The 20,511-nt window shown below is 54.1% G+C and overlaps 2 protein-coding genes across 6 annotated transcripts in view; one reads left to right on the plus strand and one right to left on the minus strand.

Moving 5' to 3' along the window:
- The window catches only part of SORL1 (sortilin related receptor 1), a 46,482-nt gene that overhangs the window by 12,880 nt on the left and 13,091 nt on the right, over positions 1-20,511 (plus strand). Inside the window, exons 8-34 of one of the 2 annotated variants that reach the window (XM_039564836.1) lie at positions 656-825; positions 976-1,168; positions 1,343-1,460; positions 1,957-2,030; positions 3,645-3,733; positions 3,846-4,024; positions 4,715-4,901; positions 5,911-6,039; positions 6,258-6,343; positions 7,909-8,081; positions 8,251-8,382; positions 8,512-8,603; positions 9,221-9,467; positions 9,881-10,019; positions 10,822-10,995; positions 11,153-11,266; positions 12,259-12,381; positions 12,734-12,853; positions 15,045-15,167; positions 15,370-15,477; positions 15,905-16,036; positions 16,303-16,434; positions 17,072-17,206; positions 17,501-17,656; positions 18,034-18,183; positions 18,564-18,692; positions 20,163-20,289. In XM_039564836.1, the coding sequence (XP_039420770.1) occupies positions 656-825; positions 976-1,168; positions 1,343-1,460; positions 1,957-2,030; positions 3,645-3,733; positions 3,846-4,024; positions 4,715-4,901; positions 5,911-6,039; positions 6,258-6,343; positions 7,909-8,081; positions 8,251-8,382; positions 8,512-8,603; positions 9,221-9,467; positions 9,881-10,019; positions 10,822-10,995; positions 11,153-11,266; positions 12,259-12,381; positions 12,734-12,853; positions 15,045-15,167; positions 15,370-15,477; positions 15,905-16,036; positions 16,303-16,434; positions 17,072-17,206; positions 17,501-17,656; positions 18,034-18,183; positions 18,564-18,692; positions 20,163-20,289 (3,731 nt within the window). Of the gene's footprint in view, positions 1-655; positions 826-975; positions 1,169-1,342; positions 1,461-1,956; positions 2,031-3,644; positions 3,734-3,845; positions 4,025-4,714; positions 4,902-5,910; positions 6,040-6,257; positions 6,344-7,908; positions 8,082-8,250; positions 8,383-8,511; positions 8,604-9,220; positions 9,468-9,880; positions 10,020-10,821; positions 10,996-11,152; positions 11,267-12,258; positions 12,382-12,733; positions 12,854-15,041; positions 15,168-15,369; positions 15,478-15,904; positions 16,037-16,302; positions 16,435-17,071; positions 17,207-17,500; positions 17,657-18,033; positions 18,184-18,563; positions 18,693-20,162; positions 20,290-20,511 lie in introns of both variants that reach the window. The other variant, XM_039564837.1, reaches the window with a different exon arrangement.
- Positions 1-20,511, minus strand: part of LOC104692108 — a 95,025-nt gene that overhangs the window by 6,954 nt on the left and 67,560 nt on the right. For all 4 annotated transcript variants that reach the window (XR_005603627.1, XR_005603625.1, XR_005603626.1 and 1 more), the window contains one exon: positions 194-489. Coding sequence is in view for 1 of the 4 variants with exons in the window: in XM_039564835.1 (XP_039420769.1) it covers positions 194-489 (296 nt within the window). In the remaining 3 variants the exon portion in view is untranslated. The remainder of the gene's footprint in view (positions 1-193; positions 490-20,511) is intronic.

Raw genomic sequence — 20,511 nt, forward strand, 5'->3', positions numbered from 1 at the left:
GAAGGGACCTCGAATGACCCTGCTGGGGGCGGTGGCAGAGCAAAGGCTCACGATGGGATGATCTTGTGGTTTACACGATGGCACCTGGACAGTCACCCGCTTCCGCCAGCACTGGGATGGAGGCTGGTGGCAAAGCCCAGATGCCAGAGAGGGGCTGATCCCACTGCTCTGACTCTGCTTTTGGGGACTTTACCTCTTCCTATGGCGTGGGGTGCACTGGCATGGCCTGGAGCATCCAATTCTTGCAGGCTGAGGAAGCCCAGGGCACAGGCAGGGCTTGCAAAGAGTCCTTGATCCACGGACCAGATGTGCCGTGGTGTCCCCAGGCTGGGGGGGCAATGAAGAAGGGCACGAGAAGCAAGTTCTTGGTGCTTGGCAGAGCAGTGGGGTGCACTCCCAGCCTCAGGGGACTCCAGAGATCCAGCACGGATGGGGCTTGGCAACCAGTGGTGCTTCCAGGGGGCTTTGCAGAGCGCAGGACGGGAATCCCTGTGGGGGGAACACAACAGGAAAAGCAAAGTGAAGATTTTCCACCTGCTGAATGGAAAAAATACAAAAAGCTGGAAGGAAGCTAAGAGGAAATACAAACCAGCCTGTGTGTAAACCCTCCCTGTGTGCACACACACACACAAAGCCCCTTCTTTGTGTCCCAAAGGAATTTTACATCGCTGATGCCTCGGAGGACCAGGTGTTTGTGTGTGTCAGCCACGACAACAACCGCACCAACCTCTACATCTCGGAGGCAGAGGGCCTGAAGTTCTCCCTGTCCCTAGAAAATGTGCTCTACTACAGCCCAGGGGGAGCTGGCAGCGACACCTTGGTCAGGTAAGATGGGGCTCACCCGATGGCGAATGAGAACATCAACCAAAACCTGTGATTTCTGGCTAGGTTGGATCAATGCATTACCTTTGTCTGACGATCCCCCCTTCCCCAGACCCACGGGGGAGCTCAACTTCCACTTCACCGACCCCACAGGTACTTTGCCAACGAGCCCTTTGCGGATTTCCACCGCGTGGAAGGCGTGCAGGGCGTCTACATCGCCACGCTGATCAACGGCTCCTTCAGCGAGGAGAACATGCGCTCCGTCATCACCTTCGACAAGGGCGGCACCTGGGAGCTGCTGCAGCCCCCGGCACAGACCCACTATGGGGAGCACATCGACTGCCAGGTACCGCAGGCTGGGGTGGCACAGGGACAAGGCCCCCCAAAAAGTGGGGACGTGGTCTAGTGGTGATGGGCCGATGCCACGGTGAAGGAGTCCCTCCTCGCCTTTCCAAGCAGAGAGGGCTGCACTAGGTAGGATGAGGGAGGGATGTTGACCCACTGTGCTCTGCTTTCCCAGTTGTCCCAGGGCTGCTCTCTCCATCTGGCCCAGCGCCTGAGCCAGCTGCTGAATTTCCAGCTGCGCAGGATGCCCATCCTCTCCAAGGAGTCAGCGCCAGGACTGATCATTGCCACTGGTACTGCTTCTCCCTTGGCTCGGGGGGTGTTGTTGTCAGGACAGAGGAGCTTGGCACTATTTCGTTTGTACAAGCAAGTTATAAAACGCAATTAAGTGGTGCATTTTGCTGTCCTTTCTCTGCTGCAGTCCCTGTACAGTAATTACAGCATGAGCATTTCACTGCAGCACAGAGATGTGAGAAACCTGCTCTGTTCTGATCCTCTTTCCTGATCCTCATGAAGGGCTTCTTGAAGATTCAGAAATTCCTGTTTGTCTCGCTCTGTTCCTGAAGAACGCACACATTTGGTTTAATCATGTTTGTAGCCATGGGCTTTCCTCCCATCTGCTTTTAAAACTTGTAATAGCCCTTGAAATATTTGCTTTTGAAGGGATTAGTTTGTAGTGTGAAAAATCAGCTCCTCAATCACAGATAAAAATAGTTTGGAGGTGTCTGGCTTCCTCTTGAGCAATCACTTTGCATTTCTCAAGGAGGATGATTTCTCCCCTTCTCCCAGGCTCCGTTGGCAAGAATATGGCAAGGAAAACCAATGTTTATGTCTCGAGCAGTGCTGGAGCCAGGTGGAGAGAGGTAAGGCTGCTCTTACACCTGCCAGATCAGCCAGGGTGGTGGGGGAGCAGGGAGAATGTTGGCAGCAATATAGATAAGTTGCATTAAAGGTGGTTTCATATGAGTCCAAGAGCTGGAAGGTGCTCAATGCCTTAAAACTGAGGGAAAAAGGTCTTTAGATGAAGGACCAGAGCTGAACCTCTGGTGTGGGTGGTGGATTCAAACACAGGAGAGCTCCCTCCTCTATTTCTCCTTTTCACCTGGCAGGACTTTCCCTCAGCACGGGTCATTTGGTGTCTTTAAATGGGACTGACAGCCAGGACTTCATCTGTGGGAGGGTTTGGAGAGGCTCTGGCTTCTTCCAGAAAAATGGGATGCTGTCCCTGGGTTTATGGGGAGTTTGCTGCTGTTTACTGAGTGGATGTTCTGGTCTGTGGCAGTGCTTGTGGTCCGCCTGTGCACTCTGCAGCCGGTGTAATGTGGTATTCCAGCATCTGCAAGCTATTTAATCCCGGGAATTGAGCAGCCTCCTTCTCCCCCGGCGAGTGCTGCGCGGTCGGGGTGAGGTCTGGGCAGCTGCAGTGGCGGTGGGGACACGCCACAGGTCTGGCTGCTGCCAGAGGTGGTTCACAGGCTGCTCCTGGCTCCAAAACCCAGCTGGAGAGCTGCCGTGGGGACCCTGCAGCCAGGCAGGAGCTCACAGATGGGGCAGGGTGTCCAAAAATGGAGACTTTCAGGTGCCAAGCTGCACAGGTTTGCCTTGAAGTGCAATTAAAACATGATGAGGGAGCACTGACCCAAGTCACCAGCACTGACTGGTCTTTGTATCATGAGCAGAGGTGCAGAATGACCCAGCAGTGGAGCTGAGAGGCAGCACCACAACTCCCTCCCCTCGCCTTTGGCCAGCAGCAGGCTGGGAGGCTCCCTGCTCTGCAGATCACTGGGGTGATTTCAGAGCCCAGAGAAGAAAGGAACAATGCATTCAGTGCCCTGTGTAAGAATGTCCCCAAGTGTGACAGCACATCCTGTGAGCAGGGTCTGGCATGGACAAGCTCCCTGTTTTCATCCTGAAGTGCTCTGGGCTCCCTGGATGGGAAAGCAAAGCTGATTGTGTGCTGGAGGTGTAGGTGAGCGTGAAATCCAAGCTTCTTTCCACGGGATGCATGGATGAATTGTCTCCAGGGCTTGTTTCTGCATGCCATGGCCCCACTTCTCTCTGAACATTCACGAGACCTTCCACAGCCTGAGAACCAACCCTTCTCTGCAGTCCTGGGAAGGCCACGAGTTGCAGCTGGGTGTCAGGAGAGCCTCACAGACGTGACAGATGAGAGGAGGAGTGATGGGCTCTGGTTTCGTGTCATGGCGCTTCTTCCACTGATTCTTTCCATGCACAAAGCACAGGAGGAGCAGAGTCCAGGGCTCAGGGCAGCTCTCACCCACAGCCATAAGGGGAAATGGGCTGGCTGTTCTCACCTGCAGATGGTGTCCCACAAACACTCGAATTTCTCGTGCCTCCACATGCTTGGCTTGGCCAAGGCTGAAGCATTAGCCTGGGTCAGGCAGAGTTTCTGACAAAGCCATTTTCCCCTCGTTCAGCACAGCTCTGATCACCCCTCAGCACTGTCTCTCTTCCAGGCACTGTCTGGACCCCACTACTACACTTGGGGTGACCACGGTGGAATTCTCGTGGCCATCGCGCAAGGCACCGAGACCGACCAGCTCAAGTGAGTGTCAGGGCACAGGAACTGCCCCTGGTGCTCGGGCTGGGGATGGCAGAGAGTGCCCTGCAGCGGGCAGGAGATGCCCCTGACACCTCTCCCAATCTCCTTTCTGCAGGTACAGCACAAACGAAGGGGAAACCTGGAAAGTCTTCACCTTCTCGGAGAAGCCGGTGTTTGTGTACGGCCTCCTGACCGAGCCCGGCGAGAAGAGCACCATATTCACCATCTTTGGCTCCTACAAGGAGAACGGCCACAGCTGGCTGATCCTGCAGATCAACACCACTGACGTGCTGGGTAAGGGGACAGGTGGCAGAGCCATCTCTGGGGTGGCTCTGTGGGTAGGAGAGAGGGCACCTCCTCGTGCCCTGTCCTTCATGTCTCATGTCCACGTGGACACAGCTGCTGAAGGCACTCATGTTCCCTGTGCTCTCCCTGTATTCCTTCCCTCCTCACTGAGGAATTTGTTGAAAAGGGGAAAGAAAAAACTTCCTTCTGAAGGCTTGTGCCTATGAATGTTTTATAACCCATTTCAGCTTTGATTGCGAGGCAGCATTTTAATCAAAGCGCAGTTAAACCCAGCAGACGAATTTGCTTGACTAAAATTTATCACTGATTCCCTCGACATTTTGTTGGGAACGGATCTGTTTGGTAACCAGAACAACTTCATTCAGATTCCCTGTCACTGCCACGGAGCTGCCTGTTCCCTCCTGTCACCGCGTGCTGCTGCACGCTCCCAGCTGGAACGCTCCTTGCCTTGCCTTTCCCTGTGGGACAGGGCTGGGGCCTTGTACTTCGGGGGAAGTTTTGTGCCAGAGGAGGGTGGAGAGGGAAGGAAGGGGCATTCCTGTGGTGTGGGGCTGGATGCCAGCACGCCTGGCACCCCTGGGCACCAGGGACATCTGCATGTCTCTGCCTGTGGACCCTTGGTCTGGGGTGCTGCAAGAGCTGCACCTTCCTGCGCTCCAGCCTTGCTTCTCCTCTCAGGGGTCCCTTGCACAGAGAACGACTACAAGCTGTGGTCACCCTCGGACGAGCGAGGCAATGAATGTTTACTGGGGCATAAAACCGTTTTCAAAAGGAGGACTCCTCATGCGACCTGCTTCAATGGGGAAGATTTTGACAGGCCTGTCATGGTCTCCAACTGCTCTTGTACGAGGGAGGACTTTGAATGGTAAAATACCAATTAATTTCTTTTAGTCTGGACTGTAAATCCAAGATAAGTATCTGTGACCAATCGCTTCGAGTGAACAAATATCCAATTTACGTAGCTTGGAGTGTCGCTGCTTCATTTTATAGCAGAGAGGAAACTAAACAGAGTGAAAACATCCTTTCATTAATAACGGGGCATGAGACTTAATTAATGTCTTTAGAGGCTTTTGGGAGCCTCTGAAAGGTTCCACGGAAGAGGAAGTATTGTTAATCCATCACCTTCCAAATGATAATGGATAATTTCCCATCCCAAACAGAGATCCACTAAAAATCTTTGTGATTCTTTAGCCACAGGGGTGCAGCTGGCCCTGCTATTGCACTTGGACTGCAATTCCCACAATCCTGACACTGCACAGCTTCCAGGAGCAGGAAACACGCTCTGGCAACCTGATGCAAAGGCCTGGGGTTAGAAAGGGAGCTGCTTTTCAGGGACTGTGCTTTCAGTGGAGCTCACCCCAGACCGCTCCGGTCCACATCCGCCTGTCTGATGCTGAGACCAAGTCTGGCTCACCACGAGCAGACCGAGGGCAGGGCTGGTGGGATCCTGCCTCAGAATTCAGCCCTGGGCTCCCTGCAAAATCCCACTGACAAAACCTCTCTGCCCCGCAGCGGTTTCCAGAGAACAGCCGCACTGTCACTCCCATTTTACCAGCAGGACCAGCCAAGAGACAGAGCAGTGACCTGAGCCAGCCAAGCAGCAGGGCTGGGGCTTGCAGCCAGCTTTGCAGAGCACACTGGCTCAGCTCTGCCTCACCTTCCCCAGCCTGCCCAGCCACTGGCAAAGCTGATTTGCAAAATGTTCTTGAAACGTCCTGGCTGGCTCGGAGAGGTTCTGTGCAGCCAAATACTGATAACAAATGAACAGTCACTTTGGGGTCTTAAAAATTCTGTGCAAAAATAGACTCATAGTAGAGCGTGGCTGCATTTTGTGCTTTTCCCTGTCCCTCCTTACATCTTTCTTCTCCTTGCAGTGATTTTGGCTTCAAACTGAGCGATGACTTATCCTTAGAAGTTTGTGTCCCTGACTCTGAGTTTGCTGGGAAACCCTATGACCCACCAGTCCCTTGCCCTGTTGGCTCAACCTACAGGAAGACTCGAGGGTATGTTCTGTGCTTGGGAGGGCAACCCGATCTTCCAAGTGCTGGAATTTATCACTAAAAAAACCCCAAACAACCACAAAACCCACAAAAGTGGCAGCAAACAAACGGCATGTTAGGACATACACGGCAATTAAACACCACAGCTTATTGTGGCTGCACAGGGTGGTTTGTTCACAGTTTTTTCCATGGAATAAAGTGCCTGGCTCTGTGTGTTGCAGCTACAGAAAGATCTCTGGGGACACTTGCACGGGTGGAGACATCGAGTCGCGGCTCGAGGGGGAGCTGGTGCCGTGCCCGCTGGCGGGTGAGTGTGTGCAGGATCTGCTGTGGGCACAAGGGCTCCATTCATAAAACCTTTGGCTGGTGCCTGAGGGACCAGGCACAGAGTCCCAGAGGGCTCTCAGACAAAACCTGTGACGCAGGGCCCTGGGTGGGTTACAAATCGCCCTCTCCTGTCCCGTGGCCAGAGCTTCTGAGGGTCCTGCTTGGGAGCAGCGTCTGCCCACAGTGCAGAGCCCTCTGAAGCCCTCAGGGGCAGGCTGCAAGCAGGAACTCTTTTATCCTGGTCATGTCCTTGCTGTAGCTGGCTTGAACCCAACCAGAAAGACAGGAATTAGATCCCCAAGGATCTTTTCCCAAGGAAAAGACACCCCAATCCTTGGGAAGATCCCCTTGGGAATGTCCCACCCTGTGACAGCCACCCTGTACAGCTGAACGATGGCCCTTTGGGGCCAGACCAGGGCTGCCCTTCAGCCCTCGCGCCTCTGCCTGCCAAAATACATCCCCCATCCTTATTTTCTCCTCTCAAACATACAGGGCACTGTAACAGTCCTGTGCCCCTGTGCTGCCAGAGTTATTTGCATTCTGCTCATTACAGCTTTAATTTAATCTGCCGTCACGAGCTGCGTGATCAGCATTGCTGCCGTGCTGCAGCTCCGGAGCCTCAGGCAGGGCAGGGGCTCATGGAAGGGCTGGGGAGCTGAGCAGGGCAGGAGGTTTCCCCTGCGCTGCCCTAAAATTTTTCAGAGCGCAAAAGATACTCCAGGTGCTCAACAGCGCAGGGAAGCATCCCCTGTGCTGGGACTCCTGCCAGCGCTGCACTTAGCTTCACTCCTGACACGTTATTCACCCCTCCGAGCCCTCTTGAGCTATTTGGAGAGCTGTGTCGGGCATGCTGACAAGGGCCCTGCTGATTGCAAAATAAACCTGCCGTCCCCAGCGGGCCGGCCTTTGAAGTGCCGTGTTCCCAGAGTGTTTGCGGATCGTCTCCGGCTCTCTCCATGGTAACAATTTCATGTACAGTATCTGTTTCATATCTCCGTATAATCTCATTAGGGATGCACAGCCAGAGTTACCTACTGACATTAGCTCCACTCATTAATAGCATTACTGGACCTGACCGGTGGTGGGATGATGCCCGGGAGACTTTGTCCCAAACCAGGATCCCATTACCAGGACTCGGCTCCGTTTGGAAACAAAACCCACTCTGGGATATTTCCTGTGGGGCCAGCATCCCTGAGGACTTGCAGATTTGCATCACTCCCACTCTTTTTTAATGTTTTTTTTGGAGGAAGAGGAGATCAGTATTTTGTTTCCCATTGGGAGCACTAAAGTGGGAAGAAAGGGGTTGGGGCAGGTTCTGCCAGCCGTGCCTCCTCCTCCTCCTCCTGGACCAGACAATGCCCACAGTGTGTGTGCCCGGCCCCATGTGAGGCTATTACCACATTCTCATTAACCTAATCCCACTGAGCCAAAGGCTCTTTGCCTCCCCGAGGTGCTAAGACCAGGGGTGAAAAACACCTGCTATTTTCTTTTTTTGCCCCTCAAGTAGCCCAGAAATGGCCCCTAAATCAGGCACTGTTGTTGCAGAAGAGAACGAGTTCATTCTCTACGCCACCCGCTACTCCATCCACCGCTACGACCTCGCCTCGGGCGTCAGCGAGGAGCTGCCCCTGGCCGGGCTCAGGGGGGCTGTGGCCCTGGATTTTGACTACGAGCACAACTGCCTGTACTGGGCTGATGTCACTCTGGACATTATCCAGGTGAGCCACGAGCAGGGAGGCATCACCTCCTTGCACCCGGGTGTTGCATCCACACCCGAAATGGAAATGTTTGTCCTGGTACTCCTCCCCTCCGAGCTGCCTGTCACCTGACCTTCAGGCTGAGGCAGATCCTCATCTTTTAATCTGATTGTTTTAATTTTTTTTCCAGCGTCTTTGTCTCAACGGCAGCTCTGGGCAGGAAATAATTGTAAGCACTGGGCTGGAAACAGTGGAAGCTTTGGCTTTTGAACCTCTCAGCCAGCTGCTCTACTGGGTCAATGCTGGGATTCCCAAAATCGAGGTACAGCTCTGCCCACCTGTGGCAGTGCTTATTTTATTAAGGAGCAGTAATTGCCTGACACAGATTTCGTGTCACTTCAAGCAGTGCCCATAGCAAACACACCTGTCCTGGGTTTGGTTTTGGGTCTAGGTCGCCAATCCAGACGGAGACCTGAGACTCACCGTCCTCAACGCCTCAATACTGGAGCGACCCAGAGCCCTGGCTCTGGTTCCCCGAGATGGGTAAGACAGAAAACATCACAAGTATTTCCCTCTATTCCCCAGGGAAACTGCTGATCCTTCACCTCCTCAGGGAGGACAGCTTGGCGAGGTGAAATGGGGGACAGGCACAGCACAGTCCTGTCCTGTGGAGCCCACTGTCCCCATAGTGTTCCCAACTAAGGCACCAACTCCCTCAGGGCACAGATCACAAACTGTTTATTCCTTCCTACCCACACATACCCATTAGCAAATAACTTTTCCTGCCAGTAAAACTGGTCTGGTCAGCGGGGAAAGCTGCAGGTGAGAAACCGAGCAGTGTTCGAATTCAAGAGCCAAATGCAAGTTACATCTTTCTGGGGTTTGGCCTCGGCTGCAAATGTAGCTCTGACAAACCCGAGCAGTTCATGGCAAGGTAACCTGCAGCTGCACTCCCACCACAGAGCTTGCAGCTGAAAAGCCTCTGTGCTGCTCATAAATCTGCTGGTGGTGTTCATTAGAATTGCAGAGCTCCCTGTTCAAAGGCATGTCGGGCAGGAGACATGGAATGTAAAGCATTCCAACCTCTGCCTCTCCTAACCTGCTTCCTTTTGATGAGCTGCTCTGGGAGGATTTCGAGTAACCTCTCTGCCTGCTGCCAGGCTGATGTTCTGGACAGACTGGGGCGACTCCAGGGCTGGCATCTACAGAAGTGACATGGACGGGTCGCTGGCCGCGTGCATCGTCTCGGAGGGCGTGCGGTGGCCAAACGGCATTTCTGTGGATGACCACTGGATCTACTGGACTGAAGCCTACATGGACAGGATCGAGAGGGTCGATTTCAATGGGATGCAGAGATCTGTGATCCTGGACAGCCTCCCTCACCCCTATGCCATTGCTGTATTTAAGGTTTGTTTCCCCGTTGTCATTTTTTCCGTAGCATGCAGGCTCTGAGGCTGGTGCTGGAGGAGCACTGAGCACACTGAATTTGAAGGACAGGGATGTGATTTGGAGCAGGCATGATGCTTGCTCTCTTTCTGCTCCTGGCACATTCCCACAAATCCCTGAAACGGGCAGGCAAGTGCAGTCAAACCCAGGAGCAACATTCCCAAGCAGCTGCACTGTGACGTTTGCCACCCAGCAGATCCCATTCCTGCTCAAATCCCACCTCAGGCTTTCCTCTTCCTCTCCCCGTTGGGCTGGGGACACTTTTCACTCTCAGTGTCCCCCCACGTCCAGTACTGAGGGTGATTAGTGCAGCCCTGATGAGCACGGCCCTGGTGCTGTCACTCCTTGTGCTAAGAGCCAAGCCTGTGTTTCAGAATGAAATCTACTGGAACGACTGGTCACAGCTGAGTATTTTCAGAGCATCCAAAACCAGCGGCTCCAGGATGGAGATCTTGGTCGGCAGACTGAATGGGATCATGGATATGAAAATCTTTTACAGAGGAAAGACAACAGGTAATCGTGCACATGATCCTCCCTGGGATTTAGGAATGTGTTCATCCCTCATTTCCACAGGTTCCCAGCCATCCTGGCTTGCATTTCCTGAATATATCCCCATTTCTGCAGGGTTTGAGTCACTCAGGCACAGTCTGAGTGAGTTTCATGACTGGTATAGTCTGCTTTTTGGCTGCCAGGAGAGATGCTCCCCGTCCGGGACAGAGCTCGTAAGGCACTTGGCTGTGGTGGCACCTCGCAGTTTATGTCACAGATCCTGGCTTTTCCATCAAAGTGTTGTATAGACCAAAAAACCACAGGATTTCAGGGCTGCACCAACTTTGTCCTCCTTTAACCTTCTGTCTGCGCTGTGACAAGGCACTGCTGACCCCCTTGTGCTGTTTATACCCATTTTCAGATGAGTACAAGACCACTGACGGGCTCAGCCAGCCAGCAGCCTGCAGGAGACTGGGGGGACAAGAGGCACTCTGGGGGTGTAACTCATATCCTTTGGTAGACCTCCAAAGCCACTTGGATGAGTTGCGTCCCTTAAGGGCCAATCTTTCCCCCTTAAAGGCCCTCACACTCCCTGGAGCAGATGGCTCTGTGCAGTCCTAGGGGTGACCTCAGCACTCAGCCCTGCAGAGCTGGCTTTTAGTGGGATCTGAATCCAAAGCCTGGTGAAATTGGGATTCCCGTGCCTCTGTTCTGGGCTGGCTGGTGACACTGGGATTCCCGTGCCTCTGTCCTGGGCTGGCTGGTGACACTGGGATTCCTGTGCCTCTGCCCTGACGTTGTCCCCTTCCTCCCTGCCCTGCTCCAGGGCAGAACGCCTGCATCACCAAGCCCTGCAGCCTGCTCTGCCTGCCCAGGTCCAACAACGGCCGCAGCTGCAAGTGCCCCGAGGGGGTGGCCAGCACGGTGCTGCCCAGCGGGGAGCTCAGGTGTGACTGTCCCCACGGCTACGCCATGAAGAACAACACATGCATAAAGGAAGGTAAAGCCCTGCTCGGCTCTTGCTGCTGCCCAGTGCTGAGGTGGTTTCTGCCGTCACAAGAGGCCGGCGGGATCTGTCCTCTGTCGGGGAGGAGAGTGGCTCATTTCTGGAAGCACAGCCTCATGCCAGCTCGTTTCTGTTGTCCCTCCTGCCCCAGAGAACACGTGCCTGCCCAACCAGTACAGGTGCTCCAATGGGAACTGCATCAACAGCATCTGGCAGTGTGACAACGACAACGACTGCGGGGACATGAGTGACGAGAAGAACTGCCGTGAGTGTCCTGCCTTGGTGGCACTGGCCTGGCCACATTCAGGTGTCTGCTGGGGTGGCATCTCACCCGAGCTGATGGTCCACACTCCTTTCACAGTCAGGGAGAGCAAGAGGCGCTCTGGGGGTGGAACTCAGCTCCTTTGGTAGATTCCCAAAGCAAACTGGATGAGTTTTGTCCCAATCCCCTTAACCAGATGAGGCATCAGTGTCTAAAGTTTGGTGAGACTGATGCCAACTGTCTCTTGCACTAATTGTCTTCTGAAGCTAATTGAGGGCACAGCCAATGAGGAAAAGAGAGCAGATAGTGCTGACATGGGCCTCTTGTTGAGATAATAAATCAAGTTCACACATTAAAGATGGAGGTCACCTTTTTGTGCAAAGTTGGGGACAGCCAATGCGTGCAGGAGGGGCAGATGTTCCACAGCCTTGGAAGGGTTTGGATTAGTGCACTGTGGAAAAAGGACTGGATTTGAAGTTAGGAATCCCTGGAGGACCAGGAGAGAGGCTGTTTATGCCCATTTTGTACCAGAGTCCAAGTTTGAGTTCGCTGTCTGACTCCAGGTGTGGGAAGGCATCTGTGGGTACCCATTCCTCAGAGAGATGTCACCAGCTTGGCACAGAGCTCCTGCCTTGGATAGCAGCACTCATGCCCAGCTTCTCCCCTGTTTTGGCTGCCCTGTCCCATCCCACCACCTGAGGTTTCAATCCCCTTTGTGGGGAGTAGATGGCTCTACAACCTTGGCTTCTTGCTCCCTGCCTTGGAAGTGGACATCAGGGGCTTCATTCCTGCTCCCCAGACAGAAAACTGACCCCTGTCTGCTCTGCTTTACACGGAGTGCCTAAAAATGGCATTAAAATACAAGAGCAGTAATTCAGCTTGCACTGGCAGGAGTCTGTCCCCGTCCCTCCACCTCCCTGCACTCAGTACACACCCTCAGACAACAGAACCCATCTTCTACCACCACCACCTCCTCCTCCTCCTCTCTCCATCAGCCACCACCGTGTGTGACACCGAGACCCAGTTCCGCTGCCAGGGCTCGGGGACCTGCATCCCTCTGTCCTACAAATGTGACCTGGAGGATGACTGTGGGGACAACAGCGACGAAAGTCACTGTGGTGAGTGCCCCCACTCAGACCTGCTCCCCTGTGCTGCTCAGAGCTGCTGCTCCTCTGGGTGCTGCTCAGAGGTGGCGTAGGGCAAGATCCTCCTGTTTATCCAGGCTGCCTCCTCCTCACTGACTGGGGACTGGGAAGTGGGGACAGGACCAGCATTTACAGGGTATTTGGGAATTAGGGACAGGACCATGGCGTACTGGGAAATGAGGGACAGGAGAAGAGAGCGAGGCCGTGCGCTGGTTCTTCCCCTCGCCATGTTCCAGCTGGGAGGCTTCCATGCCATCATTATCCAGCTTTCCTGCTCTGCTCTTTGGGTATTCCCACGGCCTGAAGCCCGATATTTTGTTTGCAGAGGCTCACCAGTGCAGGAACGATGAGTTCAGCTGCAGCTCAGGGATGTGCATCCGTCTGTCCTGGATGTGTGACGGGGACAACGACTGCAGGGACTGGTCAGACGAAGCGAACTGCACTGGTGAGTGCTGGGGTGTGACCAAGAACCTCCTGCTGCAGACACTTTTTACCTCCGGCCTGGCAGACACTGGCCAGCATCTTGTGCCTCAGTTTCCTGGCTTGTTAGAGCACCTTGGGGTGATGTGATGCTCCAAACCCAAGGGTTTCTTCCCCCCAGTGCCTTAGGGCTCGCTGGCAATTTGCTGACAGCTCTGAGATGCTCACACAGTGATCCAGTTTTGCTTTTTACCTGCAAGATTGCACCCACAGGCAAAGCTCTGTGGAATGGGAAGTGGTTCTGTGGCTGCTGAGCAGCCAAAGGACTCTCCTGGCAAAAAGGGCTCCCGTGTTGCAGGGCACTGACGGCATTTCACAGCTTTCACTCTGTGTCCTTGCCATTCGTTTGGTGCAGAAAACAGACATGTTCTTTGCAGCTTCTCCACAAGTAATTGCTCTCAAGAAGAGGCAGATTTAGTTTGGGAAGTTTAGTTTGGCAGTTTTAGTCCTCTTCTGGCAGCCTCATTGCTCTGTGGGCTCAAAAACCTGAAGAGGGTGTCCTAAGCAGGGAGTCCCACATGGAAGACCCACTCTTGCCTTTCTTACAACTCATATTAAAGCAGCCTGGCTGGCAGAAATAACCTTGTTCCTGCTCTGTGCCTCCTGTGCAGCAAGGCCTGTGAGCCCCAGTGTGTGTTTGGAGCTGAAAGCCACAACACTCGGCCCTCCTCACCACCACAGCGATGCTCCTCAGCAGCCTCCTGAGGTTAACACCCACATAGAGCCTTTTTCTCTTTAGAAAAGCCAACAGATAGCAGCGTATTGGTCTTTTCCACTAAAAATAATCAAGCAAAAATATCAACCAAGCCCAAAACCTAAATACTTGCAAGAGAAGAGACTTCTCAGAGTAGGCAGAGCATCAGCCCATCCGTGAAAGACACAAGGTTGTATTTTTCAAGCCATATGTGGGATATTTCAAGATAAAAGCAGTGTTTTCCACGGTGTGGGCAGAGATCCATGGGGAGCCTGTAGGGACCAGGACAGCCCCTGGGAATGCTGGCAGCAGCTTGGCTCTGGCAGTCTGGAGCCTTTGGGACAGAGAGCAGCACCAGCTGCTGTCCTGGGGCTCTGGCACGAGGATTTAGGAGATTGCTCTCAGGTCCCTGAGCTCCTCTTTGCTCACCCCTGTGGCATTTGCTGTGCCTGGAGCACCCAGGGCTGTAGCCTGGTGGATCCTGGTCATTAGTATTCCATGAGCGTGGCTTTCTAAGAAGGTTTAATTTATATTGGTATCACTTATCTCTCATATGAGTTTCTCCAGAGAGAATTACCACAGGAAAGGAACCTACTTCAAAAAGCGTGTCGGGTTTGTAAAGCCTGAAGTTGGAATTATCTAAGAGGATCACAGTTATTTGAGGAACATTCCGTCTGACTTCACCGGGCTGCAATTATTGCTCTTATCTAAAATAATTACATTTCACGCTGAATACCTAATAGAATATTACTGCCACCAGATTGTACTGTTTCGAAATATCTGCGAGTGTGTGTCACTCTCCGACCTAAAACTCAGGATCATGCCATTTAATTAAGTTGAACATTGCTTTTCCCAATAATTCTGCACGCTCTCCTGCTTGAGGAGCAGGATTTGTCTCTAAAGTGACAGCACAAACCAGACTGCAACCCAGATACCCCACAGGCAGATATTTCCCTGACAGGAGCCTAAGGAAAACCCCCAGGGAGAATTCTATTTCTTGTTTGCTTTGGCAACATGGAAGAGCCTTGTTTGCCTTAATTAAAAGCTCTCTCTGTCTCTGTCCTGCCCTGCACGGGGGACCCTGCAGCTCCGCTAAGCCTTGCTTGATCTCTGTGACACTTCTCGCCATCTCTGGCACGATGCCGCCGCTGCCACCTTTGCACACACACCCCAAGGACTGAGATCAAAGGGAGACAGGCTGCTGACTTTGGGGAGAGCTTTGGGAGATCTCTGCCCTCCGAAAGCCATCCCCGAGGCACAGCCGGCTCATGAGCAAGACTGGCATGGAGAGGGAAAGACCATGGGGTCCATGGGGTGTTGCTCATGCTGGGACCCGCTGTGGTGGGAGATCCTGGTGCAGGGGAAGGAGCAGGGTGTGGTGGTGTGGCCTGACTCACTTTCAGCTCAGCAGGGCCATGCTGACACCCCACACTCAGGTGTCCCCCTGCTCTGGTTTCAGCAGTTTATCACACCTGTGAGGCCTCCAGCTTCCAGTGCCACAACGGCCACTGCATCCCGCAGCGCTGGGCCTGCGACGGCGACGCCGACTGCCAGGACGGCTCTGATGAGGACCCTGCCAACTGTGGTAACGTGTCCTGTGTGTGGGGGGGACTCTGCCACGGGTGGGAGGGATTTCTGCACACCCACCGAGCTAAACCAGCTACAAATTCATGGCACAGCCCCCACCCCTCCAAAAGCCGGCACAGCGCAAAGGCAACCATGGCTTTTTGTAGCTAATTAACAAAACCCTGAAAACCACACAACATCCACCCAATTCTGGATTTCAGAGAAGAAGTGCAATGGCTTCCAGTGCCCCAATGGCACCTGCATCCCAACCAGCAAACACTGTGACGGCATCAACGACTGCTCCGACGCCTCGGATGAGCAGCACTGTGGTGGGTATCGGGGCCAGGGGGAGCTGCTGGGGCCCAGCAGCAAGGGCTGACAGCATTTCTGGTCTGCCCAAGCCTGTCCCACTGGGAGTAAAGCCCTGGGAGATAATGGGAAAGCCTTAGTGTGCAGTAGTCACAAGCCCCCTGTGAAATCGGCGGGTCAGCAAAAGGCACAGACTGGGACAGACTGGGAGGACATTGCCAGGGACCTGACCAAACCCTTCCTGTGCCTGTGCCCACCCTGAGGGGTTATTTGGGGGGGGGGGGGGCAGCCTGTGCAGGGACACAGCTCAAACCATTTGTCTTGGGAACTTTCCCTAAGTCCCTAAAATCCACCCGCTGCGCTCAGGCGTGCGCGGATCCCACGGGGTGACGCTGCTGTGTGCAAGGACAGCAGAGGTGCCACCCCCTGTCCTCCCCACCCCTGCAGAGCCCCTGTGCACCCGCTACATGGATTTCGTGTGCAAGAACCGGCAGCAGTGCTTGTTCCACTCCATGGTGTGCGACGGCATCATCCAGTGCCGAGACGGCTCGGACGAAGATGCCAACTACGCTGGGTGCTGTAAGTGTCACCCTGGGCACCTCTGCTGAGGGATGGGTGGGCACAGAATGAAACCAGAGGCGTGGAGAGAACCAATAATATCATGTGTTCCACTACCAGAGAGCTGCCAGCTCTCCTAAGGGGTGGCTCTAGACCGCGATGCTCTGCTCAGAAATCTGAGATTGCCCCGAGTGTGCTCCTTCCTGCTCAAGCTTTCCTGAAGCCCTTGATCTTTACACCAAACCTCTCCATGGCCCTTAATCTTTACACCAAACCTCTCCCTGCAGCCCAGGACCCCGAGTTCCACCGGACCTGTGACCAGTTCAGCTTCCAGTGCCAGAATGGGGTGTGCATCAGCCTGGTGTGGAAGTGTGACGGGATGGATGACTGCGGCGACTACTCCGACGAAGCAAACTGTGGTGAGCAGCACCCCCAGCGCCTCTTGCCACTGCAGCTCCAGCTTCCTTTGGATTTCAGGAGCATGGAGTCCTGTCTCCCTCACGTTTTCACTCGTGTGCATTATGTGTGTGAGTGCAGCTTTCTCTGGGCACATCACAGCATGTCCTACCTGGACATCAGTGTCATTTCCCTCGTACTGCAGGCAGGTAAAGTGAAGCACGCTGAAAACCTGGCACATCTTGTGCTTGACTGACTCTTCTGTGACCATGTTTACTGCACAGACTCCCAGCCCTGAGCAGACAGGCAGTTTTCAGCCAAACCCAATATTTACCACTGTTCCCTGGGTGGCTGTAGGAGCTGTACCCAGCCAGGCGAGGCAGCTGCAGCCTCATTTCGGAGTTGCAGGGTTTGCTCCTCCATTTCTGCCATGCTCTGGTGAATTCTGCTCTGATTCTGAGATCAGGGGTGGTGTCTGGCCATGAAGGACACAGACAAAGCAGTGGTGGCAACAGAGTGAGGACTGGGAGGAATGGGAATGCTGGGGATGAAGAGAAAGGAATGTGCTTGTGCTGCTCAGGGCGATGCTCTCACCTCTCAGCTGTGCTGAGGGCTGCTGAGGTGACCCTGTGGCTCATGGGACTCTCCTCTCCCTGCCAGAAAACCCAACAGAAGCCCCAAACTGCTCCCGGTACTACCAGTTCCAGTGTGGGAACGGGCACTGCATCCCCAACCGGTGGAAGTGCGACGAGGAGAACGACTGTGGGGACTGGTCTGATGAGAAGGACTGTGAGGGTAAGGACGCAGTGCTGAGGCTGAGACACGGACATCATGGGGACCAGGACATGCTAAAGGATCACTCTGCCTTCCCACAGCCCCTGTGGCTCCAAAAATGCCCCATAAGTGGGCACTCGCATGCATGTTTTTACCCTGTATTTCTGGGTACCCTGATTACAGACACAATGCAGATGAAAGCACCGGGCTTGTGATGCCTCACCTGCTCCCCACTTCCCTCTGGGTCAGCAGGGAGCAGGCAGAGCTTACACAGGAGCAGGGCCCTCAGGTCAGCTCTCCCTGGTGTATTTTTAGGGTCTCCAGTTCATCCCATTACCACGCTGATCCCACCGACGTGCCTTCCCAACCATTTCCGCTGCAACAGCGGCGCCTGCATCATGAACAGCTGGGTGTGTGACGGCTACAAGGACTGCACGGATGGCTCTGACGAGGAGGCCTGTCCCACCTCCAGTAAGCTTCCCCCTCCCTCACCCCTTCCCTTTTCCCACATCACATCTGCAAGGCATTCTGGCCTTTCAGAGCCTTGCCAGGTTGCGGGGTTAATTTACGCATGGTGTAAAATGTCCTCCGGCCCTGGGGTCACCGTCCTGCCACCAACTGGGACACTGCTCCAGCGGCGTGGGCAGGACATTCCCTGCAAAGCAGAAGCTTTCCCAGCCCTCTGCAGTCAGGAGAGAGGATGGCTGAGGCGTCATCCTCTCCACCTGCTGGATGGAAGGAGATTGCCATCTAGTGGAGTCGGGACCCGGGCACCGCGCTCGGTCGCCGCTGCTGCCGGTGCCAGCCCGGCCGTGCCTCCGGTGCTTTCCTCCCTCTCTGTGTGCAGGACCCAACGGTGACAGCCACGTCCCCAACGCTGCCGGAGCGCTGCAGCCGCTTCGAGTTCGAGTGCCAGCAGCTGCACAAGTGCATTCCCAACTGGAAGCGGTGTGACGGAGTGAGGGACTGCCAGGACGGCACGGACGAGAGGAGCTGCCGTAAGTGTGGGCAAGGGACTGGGTCCCACCTGGATCCTTCCCTTGGGAGGTTCCTTGTGAGGGCGGGGAAGCCTCTGAGGAGGCTTGGATTGCTGGTGAAATCCTTGCAGGAAAAAAAATCCTTTACAGAGACCAGAAATCCTTTACAGAAAAAAAAAAAGAACAAAAAGCCCAAGTGGTGCTATTCCCATTAGAAGTCCAATTGTTGCTTTTCCTGGGATAAGCACCAGGTTCTTCTGAAGATACAGCCAGAAGGAGACACCCCAATATCTGACACGTCAGCCTGAGCTCCATCCCTGACACGCAGCCACCTGCAAACATTCCAGTGCTGCTGAGGGAACTTCCCTGCCTCAAGCCCTGAACTGTTCTGCCTTTTTCAGCTACTCAGAGCAGCCTGTCATGCCCCAGTGGTTTCAGATGTGAGGATGGGGAGGCCTGCCTCATGCTGACAGAGCGCTGTGATGGATATCTGGACTGCTCAGACAGCAGTGATGAGAGGAACTGCACAGGTAAGCAGCAGCCCTCTCCCATCCCTCACTCCCTGCTCCCTGGCAGCACACGGAGGAGCTCTCCTGGATTTGTGACCTTTCCCTCCCAACATCCCTGATTTATCTGCCTCTATTCAGTTGTCCAAGCTACCTCCTCACCCATTTACCACCAGCTGGGACAAACTTCCCAGCAGCTTCTACACTGACAATTTGTCTTCCTCAGCAGACAGCACCTCAGACACAGAAAAAAAAAAAAATCATTTTCGGATGTATAGGAGCAAAGGTGTCTATTTTACATGGCCCACAGGTGAAGCAAGAGTCTCCTGCTCTGCCCTCCTTTGCAAGGTGACCCTGGGGATGTGGCACGTGCCCTGCTGCCATCCCTGGTTGTGCCATGCTGGCCCTTGGTGGCCCTGTGGGGGCAGTGGGACAGAGCCCGCCCTGGGCTGTAACAGCGATCGATCGCTGCCTCCGGCCACCCATGAGCTTCAGCTGCTCCCCCACTGAACTGCTGGGGGGGCCGAGCATCAATCAGGTTTAGTTCTTTAATTAAATATTGATTGGGAGAGGGCAGCAGGTTCAGGGGAGGGGGAAGGCATTGCTGAGATGCACGGCTCGGCTGCTACGCCAAGGGAAAACCATCTCTTTTCCCTTGGAAAAATTGTCTTGCCCTGCCTGTCCATGGACCCACGTGCCTGCTGGGTTTAATTCCAGCTGTTCAGGGAAAACACAGCAGCAGCAGTTTGCCTCTGCTCTGCTCGGTTTCTGTTCAGCACCAAAGCTGAGCACCCCAGCAGATCCGAGCCACAACACTGGGATTTGGGCTCCAACACGTGGAGAGAGAGAGAGGTGGGAATGGCCTGGTGGGAGCAGGGCACGGATTTGGGGCATTCCAGATCAGCACCTCCCGTCCCCAGCACTGCCAGGGCTGGCTTCCATGGTGCTTTTATCCCCTAAGTGCCTCTGTGAAGGTCAGGCAGTGATTCAGCCACAGAGCTCGCGTCAAGGCGAGCCCCAGACTTGAACTGCCAGCCTTTGCTTGGGTCCTGCTGCTGAACACGAGATGAGATAAGGAAAAACATGCAAAGAATGGCCCTGGAGGGTGACAGGGACAGCACGGACTGATCACACCCAGGAGAAGGGTGACACCGAGCAGTTTGTACACACACACTTCCAAAACTCCCAGTATTTCATCAACAGCCACACTTTATCTTTCCTCAAGGGAAAGGAGATGCTTGCCTGACGCAGCATAAAGACATTTTGAGTGGAACTAAGAGCACCAGGGGTAAATTCCTGCTCTGAACTGCCCTCTGTGAGCGCAGTCTTCTCCAGTGATAAATTAAACATCTCATTAAATGGTGCAGACACTCTTTCAGCCAGTGCTGTTCCTACCTCCCCTGTTGTTCGTGTTACAACCAGAACTGCTGTTTCTCTCCTGGGCACAGGGTTTGTTTCCCTGCAGTAAATTAACTTTTCCCATTGCCTGCTCAGATGACACAATCGTGTACAAAGTCCAGAACCTCCAGTGGACGGCTGATTTCTCTGGTGATGTCACCCTGACGTGGGCTCGGCCAAAAAGGATGTCCTCAACCTCCTGTGTCTACAACATCTACTACAGGTACACCATCCCTCACCTGCTGTTGTAGCAGGTAAAGAGGGCAAGCGTGAGCACAGGTGTGCCTGTATTTACTGCAGAGAACTGCACAGAATCAGGCCTGAAACACTCAGAGCTCCTTAATCAAGTTCTGCTCAGAAAATCTCATATTTGGTAGCAAAAGAGACACAGGTGTACCAAGAGGGCATTTGTGACAAACTGTGTTGGTTTCCTCCCTGATTATTT

Source organism: Corvus cornix, chromosome 24, assembly GCF_000738735.6.
Source record: "Corvus cornix cornix isolate S_Up_H32 chromosome 24, ASM73873v5, whole genome shotgun sequence".
NCBI classification, from domain to species: domain Eukaryota; kingdom Metazoa; phylum Chordata; class Aves; order Passeriformes; family Corvidae; genus Corvus; species Corvus cornix.